Below are 12323 nucleotides of genomic sequence, written 5' to 3'. Positions count from 1 at the left end.
GAATCCGTGCTATGGGTGCCTTACTGTGTCCTGCGCAGTAGCGTGGCCTCTTCATTAGGTATGTAGTGGGCGTCAGAACGCAGTTTCAGCCAGAGGAAAAGATGCAGAGGGGGCCCAGTGACACTGCCTGCCAGAACCCAGTTGAATGCTCAGTGTGCAGCAGGCCTGCCTCCCAGCTGCGACCCCGAAGCACTCGCGGAGTTTTCAGAGTGTTTCAGAGCGAACACCCAGCTGCCCCAGCGCAGGAGCCTGTGTGGTCTCTGGGCGCCCATGAGCGCACACACATAACGCCCCCGCCTGGCTCCCTCCCGGGATGTTCACTCGGAGACAAAGGCACGGTCACGTGTGGCACATGTTCTGGCGAATTGTAGGTTGCACAAGTTACCTCTTCTGTCTCTTACTTTTTCATGTGTAGCAGGTCACCTGGAAAGGGAAATTACCAGTGTTTTTATGAGTCAGTAATGCCTCACAGAACGGCCGTAGAGGCCTGAGAAGACCACTAGAGGCCTCAGATGGCAATTTGGCCTCTGGACTCTGAAGTAGTTCAGTTAAAAGGAACTGCCGCCCTGCCCTGCTCCCGCCCACTTGGGCCATTTTATTTCCCTGGCGGGTCAGCAGTGGCCTCCTTCCTCTGACCACTTCCGCAGAGCTGTCTGCGGTCACAGCCAAGCAGCTGTGCCTAACCCACGACCCAGGTCCTTCTTCCTCCTTTATATGGGCACTTCTGGAAAGTTCTGCCAAGAGCAGGAGTGGAGTGGATGTGGATCAATCCAGACAGCGACTACGCCAGCCCCCAAATGTGGACACACAGCCTCCCTGTACCCATCCATCCAGGCAGCAGTACAAGTGCAGCCTTCCTCCTAGAGGCCACATGGCCCATGCAGTCCCTAACCCCCCACTCTGAGAGCGTGATAATTGTGCCCACTGGCAAGGCCATGGTGAGCGTTAAATGAGATAGATTTCAAATACCTAATTCTTAGCCTGGGACATAGGAGGTCTTCAGAGAAGACTAATAGCTATTATTATTGTGGCAAAATACTGAAATCATGGTACGCTTCATTGCTGAAAGCGGCTGTGCCACAGAAGTTGATTTTTGTGTATGTTTTCTAGCAAATTTGGCTTTTTAATCTCAGAACTATGGGGTGTTGCTCTGTAAGTCAGAATACGAAAGTACATACTGAAAGGATGAAACTATAAACGAGTCTGCACAGCCCAGAGCCTGACAGGAGCAGCGTGGGCATCCGTGAGGGGCAGCAACCGACAGCCACCTCCTCAGCCGAGACGGGAGTGGGGCACTGCACTCGAGTGTGCTTAGTTTAGCGCTCCCACCGCGGGGCTAGACTCAGCCTGGCCTTTGGATTCCCAGTGCACTGGCTTGTTGACAGCGGTCAGCCATCTGCTCCAGTGTGCCCTGGCACCAGCTCAGCAGCCCAGGGCCCACAGGCATGTGGCAGGGGTGTCTGACGGTCACATCTATACCGACGCAGCACCCATCTCAGGCATCCGAGAGCCCAGCAGAGGCTGACGTCACCAGAGTCCTGGGGATCCGTGAACATCCAGACAGCATCGTTGGTGGAGGCCTCTTGGGGACAAGCTAACCGGAGCAGGGCGCCTGACACCAGACCCACATCCCGACTGTTGGTAGACGGGATCGGGCAAGATGTAGCTCAGGATTGGGCAGTGGGCTCAGCCTCCTCCTCCCCTGGAACAAAGGGGCCACTTGGTAAAGGACAGCTTGGGACAGATACTGCCATTGGTGTTTCTTCTACTCGCCAGCTTATGCCACCCAGCTTGTGGGCCCGGGTAGGTGGCCTTAAGAACTGCCCTTTGTTTTACTTTCGCAACCTTGCCTCACTGACTGAGTGACTGAACAGGTGTTGAGTGTCTGCTGCATGTCAGTCACTGCTGGACACTGAAAACGCAGTAGTGACCCACAGAGATTGGGTACCACCGGGGCTGCAGGACAAGTGTGGGTAGGCTTTCCCCTGCGAGGGTCTGGTCCCAAAGCTGTCTCGGAGCCAGTACTGTTCGAAGATCTTCAGTGATGCGTTCCCTTGGCAACAGCGTCTTTGGGACACTTGAATCGTGCAAGCTTATAAGAGGGTCCGCCATGGCCCCGTAAAGGAGGCGGAATAGCTATCCCTAAGAGCAGAAGAGTAGCTGACTTACTTTTTAGGTAATCACCTTTTAGAAGGGAAAAAAGAGGTGGGGATTATTAGGTGTGACAGCAACTTGGCGGAATCCTGGAATATGCGTTCTGGATGAACGTTTTTTATCTGGCCGATTTGGGGGCTCCTCCTCCATGATCGAATCTGTCAGGGAGCTGAAGAGCTCCTCTTTGCTGCTCTTTAATAACACTTTTAAAGGAGCATGGGAGTCAGGGGAACATCACTGTCACATAGGAATAACCCAACATGGCCTGAACACGAGGACTGAGCCGTCGCCTCAAAGATGCAAGGAGATGGGACTAAAACAGAAGCTTCCAAATGTAAAGTGTCGTCATTGCACTGATTTTTTTTTAGATTGCTCCCAAATTTCTAGAGCAACACTGGTTTTCAGTTCCTTTAAAAGCACAGTTAACTAAGGAATGTGGAGGATTGCTGCCGAGTGCCCCCCATCTGTGTGGTGAGCCCTGCTCTGGGTTGTCACGTCACGGCGCACGCTGACAAGCGAGCTCATGTTATCAGATCTCATCTCAGTTCCCCTCTGCCTTTTTTCTTTCCATCTGTCCCTCTACAGAGTGAAAGTAGCAGCAGTAGCAACATCTCCACCATGTTGGTGACACACGATTACACGGCAGTGAAGGAGGATGAGATCAGCGTCTGTCAAGGAGAGGTCGTTCAGATTCTGGCCAGCAACCAACAGCACATGTTCCTGGTGTTCCGAGCCGCCACCGACCAGTGCCCCGCAGCCGAGGGCTGGATTCCAGGCTTCGTCCTGGGGCACACCAGCGCAGTCATCATGGAGAACCCTGACGGGACCCTCAAGTGAGTTAGTTGCCCAGGGGCGGCCAGGAGAGAGGGGCCCGAGTGCAAATGAGGCGTAAAGGCCGCAGCGGGAGGCCGAGGCCCGCTGAGGGAAAGCAGCACTCTTGTCTGTTAGTGCGAGTTCACATCCAAGCACAAGGTGGAACCCCAAAGTGAAGATGGGCGGCTTTCCATCTCAGGCTTGTTCTGCGGGTTCCTTTAATTACCTTCACTTGGAAACACACAGCTTTTTCAAGCCACTAGGTAGACCATGATAACATTTTAGTCCCTGGGTGTTTGGGGGTTGAGGACTTAAGGAACCCCAGCTCCTTATTGGGGTACATCAGTAAAGATACTCATTCTGTAAGCTGCAGCAGGTAAAGATACAAGGTGTCTTCTGTATAGTGGAAGATTATGCAGTTAAGAAACTTGAAACCAATATTGCTTCATTAAATATTTTAAAGAAAACTGAAGTCAGGTGGCAGATTCTAAAACTTCCCTTCCCCGAGTCTCTCCAGCTGTGGTAGAGGCCAGCCACATGGCTTCTGGAAGTGGAAGCTTTGCAGGACTCTGTGATATTTGAAGCTTCTAAAGATTTTAGCCCAAAAACCCAGACCCATAGGCACTGACGGTGATCGTGGTCCTCTTCAGTCTTGGCCGTGGCCTTGGCTGGGTTTGCAAGGCAGGCTGTGCCTCTGGGCTCGGCGCGTGCGCGTGTGGCCTCACCCCCACCCCCCGGGGAGGCTGGGCTTGAGCTCCAGCTACAGAATGCCTACATTCCATTCCTTGCCCTGTTTCTCCTTGAGACACGGAAATATTTTATTCTAGTACATTATTCAAGAATCCCATTTTATACTTTGTTTCCTCCAAAAATATTCTTAGGCCCTGTATTGGGGCTGTCCAGAGAAATAGAATCAACAGTGGGGGGAGGGTGTGTGTGTGGAGAGAGAGAGACAGAGTGGTTTATGATAAGGAATTGGTTCGTGCATTTATGGAGGCTGGTAAGTCCAAATCCACTGTGGACCAGCGGGCTGGAGACCCGGGAGAGCTGATGGTGCAAAGAAGTCTGAAGCCACTCTGCTGGAGATTTCCCTCTTGCCCAAAAAGCAGGTCTTTGTGTTCTACTCAGGCCTCCAGCTGATTGGATGAGGCCCACCACTGTGTGAAGAGTAATAGGGGGCCGGCCAAGTGGCTCAGTTGGTTAAGAGCTTGCTCAAGAGTGTGAGCTCTGAGCAACAGCGGTTCAATGCCCGGCCCAAGCTGAGCTGCCGCTAAGCTGCCAATAGGTAGCAGGATGGCTTAGCTAAAAAAAAAAAAAAAAAATAGTAATAGGCTTTACTGTACCGAGTAAAATGTTAGTCTCATCCAGAAACACCCAGAATCATGTCTGACCAAATAGCTGAGCAGCCAATGGCCCGGTCAAGTCGAGACATAAAATTAACCATCACAGACACCTTACACTTTCATCCTTAAAATTTGATTTAGCAAAGTGTTGGTTTTATGCCCTGGTTGTTACGCATCGCAGGGAAGTGGTGTCAGCAGGGATCGCTGTGTTTTCTCCGTCGTCCTTTATCTGCGTTAGTCAGTCAGCTTTTCTCTAATGCTTTCAAGAATCAATTCCTGAACACTGGAAAAGCAGAATACTAACCATGTGTTAACATCCCTCTAGGAAGTCAACATCTTGGCACACAGCACTCCGTTTAAGGAAAAAATCTGAGAAAAAAGATAAAGACGGCAAAAGGGAAGGCAAGCTGGAGAACGGTTATCGGAGATCCCGGGAAGGACTCAGCAACAAGGTATCTGTGAAGGTGAGGACCGGTGTCTTCGGGGCCGGTGTCCTCCTCGTGGGGTGGCAGCAGGGGCTGGTGCTGGCCCTGGAGGAGTGGGGGTGGCACACTCCGCAGACCTGGGGTCTGGGCTTGCTTAGCAGAGCTCTGCCTCCCGCCACGCGCCTCCCTCTGCCTGGGAGCAGAACCTCCAGGGTTATGAAGAGGGCTCGCAGGGACGGTGCTAGCGGCACAGGGACATGTGTGTTCTAAGGAACCAGGTAGACCTGTGGACACCTCACCAGGTACACGCCTGACTGACCGGAACACCGTTAGGTTCCCAGGAGAAGCAGAGTCTAGGTTCCCAGAAGCAGACAGGAAGGAAAGCAGCCATGGCTCCGACTTCCTGCAGCGCCCGCCTCACACCACAGGGGAAGTGACCATGCCGAGACCCAGGCCCGCTGGCTCTAGCAAACCACTGGCTCCAGCCGGCTTTACTCCTTTCTGATCAGGGTGTTGCCTGGAGAAAAAGAAAATAACTCCGAAAAGGAATCTGGGGACCTTGGGTCAGGATACCTGCCATTCTGCAGAAGGAAGGGACCCAGAGACAGTTGGACTCAGTCCATAGGCCGAGAAAAATGGACATCTCTGCGTTTAAGCAGCCTTTCTGTTTGCATGGGTAGGAAGAGAACCCAAATTCATAGGACAGGAAGTACATTTAAAAGAGTGAAAGTGTGGTCAATTGTGAATGAAAGCCAGGCAAACCAAGTTGTATTTCTTTGCATCTTCCAACGATAAGTGTAGCCCTAGATGAAATTAACATCCCTCAAAACAGGCCATGTTTTGGGTTCACACATGTGTGCTTTTTCCATTTCAGCTTCTCAGTCCCAACTACATTTGTGATGGTGAGTGCTGTTACCTCTTCCTTCTAGTCCTACGGTTATGGGTCTGGGGGCGTGTCTCAGAACACTGTGGAAATGGGTGTTCTGTGGAGCTCTGGGCTCGGCCAGCAGCTGAGGTCCCGTTTGTTTGAGAGGGAAGCGTGGGTGGGCCCACATGGGAGGGGAGCTTGGGGGACCAGTGTTACTGACTCCTTTCTCATGCAGTTCCCCCAGAATTCGTCATTCCCTTGAGTGAGGTCACATGTGAGACAGGGGAGACCGTTGTTCTTAGATGTCGAGTTTGCGGCCGCCCCAAGGCCTCCATCACCTGGAAGGGCCCTGAACACAACACCTTGAACAGCGACGGTCACTACAGCATCTCCTACAGGTGAGGGAGTCCCCCATGACTGCTGACATGACTGAGTCCCGTGGGTGCCTTTCACACTGGGACGCTTCCCACAAGGGAACATCTCGTACCTGGGTGTGTAACTCAAATTAAAATTCCACTTGAAATTCCTCGTTGGTATCCGAGCTCCTGCTTTCCTGTGACCCCGCAGGAAAGAGCGTGGGGTGGCAGCAGGGACAGCTGGGCCTTTCTGACCCAGGGTGTTCTCACCTGTGTGGCAGTGACTTAGGAGAGGCCGCTCTGAAGATCGTTGGCGTGACCTTGGAGGACGACGGCGTCTACACGTGCATCGCTGTGAACGACATGGGTTCAGCCTCCTCTGCGGCCAGTCTGAGGGTTCTAGGTGAGCTGCACCCCAGAGCTGTGGGGTCCATCTCCCAGGAACCTCAAGTCCAGAGTCCCCCCCTACACTTGACCCATGGGCCTTCCAAACAAGAGCTTCAAGCGGCAGCCCCCAGTCTGGGACCTCCCCAGGGCGGGTGACTTCTCATGAGATCGGGGGAGGGGCCTAGCGTGGGCTTCTGACCACGGCCACCTGGCGCTGAGCCTCTGGGCTGGAACAAGGTGCATGCTGTGCTTCTCAAAACACACTCTTGTATCTAGCTTCTCTTTGATCTGATTCTCCAGTTGCCACTTGGGCTCTGAGAGAATCTAGTCTAAGTCGGTCTCGTGGAATACGGGTGAAAGGGGAGGCCTGTGAGGCTCTGCCTGTCTCAGACCCTAACGACAGCCCTCCTGGAGGGCGTGGCCTCCTGTCCTTCCACGAGCACAGGGCGACCCTGTGGGACCCGCATCACCCTGGTCTGAAGCCCTTGCTGTCTCCACTGCCTGGCAGGGCCTTGTTCCCCCTCCTCCACTAAACGTTGAGCTCCTGGAGGCAGAACCCGTATCTTAAGCCTTTTCGAAGTTCCTGTAGTGGTACTTGACACACGTGGCTGCTCAGTAAGCAACGTGTATTGATTGATCTCCAACTACCGTTTTGCGGCTGCCGGCTATGCGGGGGGTGGGGGAGCTGCGATTTCTCATTGATCCTGCAGCTGTTCCAGACATAGGGAAGCCCCTTCCAAGAGTGAAAATAAAAAAATTGAACTGCAAGGTGAATTGAGTTTGGGGACGCCCTGTGTGTAGCTAATAAACAGAATTGTTTCAGAACTTTTATCCTACGTATCTTAATCTTACATTTGTTTGAACCTCATTAAATCAAAGAAAGGAAGTATTCTGATTTTTGGATCATGCCACAAAAAAAGAAAGTCTTGAATCTGAGAGTAAAGAATCATCAAATTCTAATTTTAAAAAGATGTCACAGAAATTATACAGGTGATTTTCTTTTTAAATAAATCCCTGGTAAAGCTAAGGGAGTTTAGGGAGATAGACCGATACCCTGGAGATGCAAGTGGGGAAATAGCGGAAGAGGAGGTGTGTGTTTATTTCTGTCACGTGAAGCCGTCTGTCCTTCATGCTGAGCCCCAACACGCAACGTGTGTTTCACACATGCAGCATGTCCTCCTCATGGTGACATTGCAGATGCTCGGCAGCGCGTGCGGCTGCCACTGGGGCCTCGCAGGTCCATGCGTTCCTTCCCCAAGAAGCGCCTCCTAGTCCAGGCTCAAGGGACGCTGCTCTTCTTGCAGGTCCAGGGAGTGACGGGGTCGTGGTGACCTGGAAAGACAACTTTGACTCCTTCTACAGCGAAGTGGCTGAGCTTGGCAGGTACGACCTACGACCCAGAGCCTCTTCTGGGAGGGCAGCGTGTAAGACGCAACTCACTGTAAGAGCCCGTGCGTTTACCAGCAGTTAGGACGTCCTATTTGCAATGTAACCAGTGATTGCCTTTCATTGCTCAGCATCCAGGATGTAGCAGACATTTTCAGCTCAGGTTCCGAGAGAATTAAGACCCAGAGCCGTAAGCCATCCGTTGTAATGGCTTGCCTCCTGCTCTGTGCCAGCCGTGTCCCAGGCGTGGTGGAATTCAGGGGAGGGTCACTCACTTCATTTCCTGTAGGACTTCATTCTCCCGTGGAGTCCCAGTTAAAGAAGGCTGAATGTGTCCTTCAGACCCCAGCTGTACGTGGAGCTTTAGGGGAATTCTCAGGGGACCCGTGCACAAACAGAGAGGGTTCCGACAGAGAGGGGCTGTTTCTCTCCAGGAGGGGCAGTGCCCTCAGGCCTCTTCTGACTGCCCTCCCGTATCTCATGTGGCAATAAAGTCAAATTTAGCATGACAGCTGAGTGTCTCTTTTGAAAAGCTTTCCAAGAAACTCCCCCAGTAGCAGCCTCTTGCATAGGGCTGCCACACTGGGTGGCGGCTCCAGGGACCTGTTCACCCACCTGCATGGATCAGCCTGGCATCGTTGTCACGTATCATCACGGCACAAGGCACCAATTGTGTCTCAGAGCAGCAGTGATTTATCACATCACACAACCTGTGACTGACTGGGGTGTTAGCTTTTCTGTCGGCCTCTCACGGGACACCCACGTCTCACCCACGTGTCCTCAGCCCCGCCTGGGACGCTGAGCCCCGGGGCTTCCTCACGTTATGGCGGAAGCATTCCAAGAGAGCAAAAACAGAAGCTGCAAGGCCTCTTAAGGCCCAGCCTCAGAAATCAACAACCATGCTCCCTCTGCACTCTGCGAGTCAGAACCAGCTCCCGGCCAGCCCAGATTCAAGGGAGGAGAGGTAGACGCCACCTTCCCGCGGGAGGACTAGCAAAGCAGTGTGGCCACCTTGACCCCTCACAGCCTGAACTCACCCGCAGATGTCTTTCTCTTCACCACATTCCCCAGCCCCCCACCGTCTTGTCCCATTATGGCAGCAGGCTCAAAGTTGAGGTCCAAGACTGTTGTCCAGAGCAAGTCGAGATGTAGCTGGGGTTTCAGGTGTAGTCCATGGGGTGCAGCCCCAGGGACCGTGAACTAGCTGTGAGTGACCTGCCCCACACCATCCTGGGGCAGGCAGGCAGTGGCGGCAGCCAACACCCGTTCAGAAGGGGGGGCGTGGGTGACCAGGAGGCCCCGAGGAGTCCCTCCCCAGCTTCTTCACACGCGAACAAAAGTGGAAACTGCCTGCTGACTCTCATGAAGTCACTTCTGCCACATTCAGAGGTCAGAGGGAGTCAAGTCACCTGCTTAGACCAGTGCGAGGAAGTGGAGCCTGCCTGGAGGAGGAGACAGCCTCACGGCTGAGCGGCTCGGACACGGCCAGGCTTCCCCGGGGCCATCGTGGGGCCACAGCCCCGGCTCGGAGTCCAGGGAGAGCAGGGCCTGTGGGCAGGCCTGGTCCGCAGGCAGGAGAGGCTGCCCCTCCCCCAGCCCACTTAGGTTAGCAGAGCCTTTCTCTGCAACACTCTCAGAGTCCTCTGAAAATTACCTTCTCGACCTATTTTCCAGGGGCAGGTTCTCTGTCGTTAAGAAATGTGATCAGAAAGGAACCAAACGGACAGTGGCCACTAAGTTTGTGAACAAGAAATTGATGAAGCGTGATCAGGTCACCCACGAGCTTGGAGTCCTGCAGAATGTCCAGCACCCACTCCTTGTTGGCCTCCTGGACACCTTTGAGACCCCCACCAGCTACGTCCTCGTTTTAGAAATGTGCGTACACACTGACTCTCCTCCCCTCTTTGTGACCCACAGCCCCACCTTCAGGCGGTTTATTGCTGTTTGTTCCCTAAGGACGATGGGAATCGGGACTTTAGGATTCACAGAACTTCTAAAACATACAAGGTGTGATCACAAAATACAGTGAATGCTTAAGTAAAAAATATTTATTACAATAAAAGACACATTGCCATTAATCCACTTCAAAATACTGCCCCTCACTTCGAACACACTTATCCCATCATTCATGCCACTTTCTGAAGCAGTTCTGGAAGTCCTCTTGCGTGAGTGTCTTCATTCTTCATCATGGTATATAGCACATAGCTCACACATTGCTCTGGTATGGCAATTTCTGTCATACACAAACATGACGGTGTGTCCTCATCCACCTTATTCACCAGATCTGGCACCATGTGACTTCTGCCTGTTCCCCAAAGTCAAAGTGATTCAGGACATGGAGGCAGCCATGACTGCGCAACTAAAGACACAAAAGGGGACTTCCAGCACTGCTTCAGAAAGTGGCAAGAACAATGGAATAAGTGTAGAAGTGAGGGGGAGTATTTTGAGGGGGATTAATGGCAGTGTGTCTTTTACGGCAATGCATTTTTTTATTGAAACATCCACCTCGTATGTCTGCTATTAGAGACCACAGATTTAGGGCTTTCCAGTAAATGTAGAAGTTTTTAGCACGTGCCGTCCAACAAGCGGGCAAGAAGCCTAACATCACTACCCAAGCTCCCACTGGGTCTCAGCCAACCTGGAGATGCCATGTGGTCCCCAAGGTCCCAAAAGGCCAGGCCTCTGAAGACACCTGCCCCTGGTGGGCGCTTGGGGCGGCCTCGCTGAAACCTGCTCTGTCAGGTGCTTGGGCAGGCGCCTCAGCCCCTCAGAGCTCCTGCCCACCGAAGGAGGCTGGACGAGAAGGGCGGGTGGGGAGATGACCCTCACCGAGAGATCGCCCCCTGGACAGGCGTGGCCTCCAACCACAGCAGCCCCCGCTGGTCCCCAAGGTCTTACTCGGCCCAGTGGGCCACCCCAGCATACGGTTCAGTCATGTAAAGAGAAAGAGTGTGAAACCCAAGAGCAGTAGTCCTCCACTCGGGGCAGTTGTGCCCCCCAGGGGCCATTGGCTACGTGTGGAGGCTTTTTGGCATCACAGCTCAGGGTGGGGGTGCTGCTGGCATCTAGAGGGCGGAGGCCGGGGGTGCTGCTCACCATCCTGCAGGGCACAGGGCAGCCCTCACGGAGAACCCTGGGGCCCAAAGTGTCAGTGCCGCCCTTAGAACATTCCGGAATCGGGGAAACATCTCGGCATTCAGCTTTCTTTGAATTCTTATTGCTCCTTTTTAGGGGGACTCAATTCACACATTTACTTGGATTTACAACTTCTTTTCCACTGGAAAAAGCAAAACCTTTTGTACCATTTTGTAGGCTTTTGATCATTCCTAAGTGAAAAGGGTAGGCCAGGGAGGACCACCCATGGTCCCACGTAGGGACACTTGCATGGTGACAGTGGGGCTTGGGCTTCAAGACCCCTCACGCAGGGACTGTCTGATCTTCTGTTTCTTGTGTTCTTAAAGACTCGTAAGTGCCTCCACCCCACAGCCTTTATCGGGCAAGGCTGCCGCAGGCAGGCTCCCGGGGGGAGGGGCTGTTTCAGGAGGGTCTGCCCACCCAGGGCTGCCCAGCTACAGCCTCCCTGGGGCAGCAAACCTGTCAGGCACGGAAGGGAGGATGGCAGGCCCTCCCCGAGGCTGATGAGCGTGTGCACAGGGCATGTCCCTGGACGCAGGGCCTGGTTGTGGGTTCCCGCTCCACCTCTCACTGACTCCGTCACCCGGGGCTCACTTCTCAGCCCGGGGATCCTGTACAATCTCAGCTACTGTGGATGATTGTTGGGCTAAAGTGATATCCAAGCAGAGACCTGGCCCCAGTGGGCCCTCAGTACCTGGGAGGGTCCTCTCTGGCTCTAGAAGCTTGATAACTACCAATATTGCCCACCTTCCCTGAGGATTTTTAACAAGAATTATCTGGAGTCCTCATAAAAAACCTACAAAACAAGGCCTGTGTTTCTGCTTTAAAATTGTCAGTGTATTCAGCCATCATTTCTTCTCACTGGAAAACTAAATGGTTTGGCCTCACCATACTGTTAATAGGATTTCTTTTCATAACAAATAACTGACTACCAACTTCTTGATTACTCCCCATCACCAGACTAGTAGCTGATTATCCTATAAGTTTCTGTTTTGGAAACAAGAAGGCAGCATAGACCAGTTCAGAGAGGCTGAGCCAGGCCATCTCCTTGCAATTTCAGCCTTCACTTACGAGCTGTGTGACCTTGAGAAAGTCATGTAACTTCTCTGTGCCTCAGTTTCCTCACCCATAAAATGAGGACAATAAAACATTCTTCCCAGAGAGTTGTCATGTGGATTAAATTAATTGATAGAAGGTGTTTAGACCCCGGCACATGGGCAGCTCTGTGTGTTTTTTAAATATTTAAAGCAAATTCATAGTAGGAAGACTTGAGACCATCGTGATGTGATGCACTTACTGTGTTGCCTTATCATCTGCCTCTTACAGTATCTCGTTCAGCTTTCCATCACCCATTTTACAGATGACGAAACTAAGACTCGGGGAGGTGGTACCACTTCACTCCTTCTTTCAGCAGATACCCACAGAGCATCTGCTGTGTGCCTGGCACTGCCGTCGC

The 12323-nt window shown here is 52.7% G+C and overlaps 1 protein-coding gene across 6 annotated transcripts in view; it reads left to right on the top strand.

Moving 5' to 3' along the window:
* TRIO (trio Rho guanine nucleotide exchange factor) overlaps window positions 1–12323 on the top strand; it is a 322427-nt gene that overhangs the window by 307778 nt on the left and 2326 nt on the right. For 4 of the 6 annotated variants that reach the window (XM_019646200.1, XM_019646201.1, XM_019646197.1 and 1 more), the window contains 7 exons: window positions 2740–2987; window positions 4636–4774; window positions 5610–5637; window positions 5839–6001; window positions 6241–6362; window positions 7651–7729; window positions 9407–9607. In XM_019646200.1, the coding sequence (XP_019501745.1) occupies window positions 2740–2987; window positions 4636–4774; window positions 5610–5637; window positions 5839–6001; window positions 6241–6362; window positions 7651–7729; window positions 9407–9607 (980 nt within the window). Of the gene's footprint in view, window positions 1–2739; window positions 2988–4635; window positions 4775–5609; window positions 5638–5838; window positions 6002–6240; window positions 6363–7650; window positions 7730–9406; window positions 9608–12323 lie in introns of those variants that run through there. The other 2 variants (XM_019646198.1, XM_019646203.1) reach the window with 2 other exon arrangements.

Source organism: Hipposideros armiger, unplaced genomic scaffold (assembly GCF_001890085.2).
Source record: "Hipposideros armiger isolate ML-2016 unplaced genomic scaffold, ASM189008v1 scaffold_98, whole genome shotgun sequence".
Lineage (NCBI taxonomy): Eukaryota > Metazoa > Chordata > Mammalia > Chiroptera > Hipposideridae > Hipposideros > Hipposideros armiger.
Note: the sequence above shows the minus strand (reverse complement) of the source record. Positions and strands in the feature narration are given on the sequence as shown.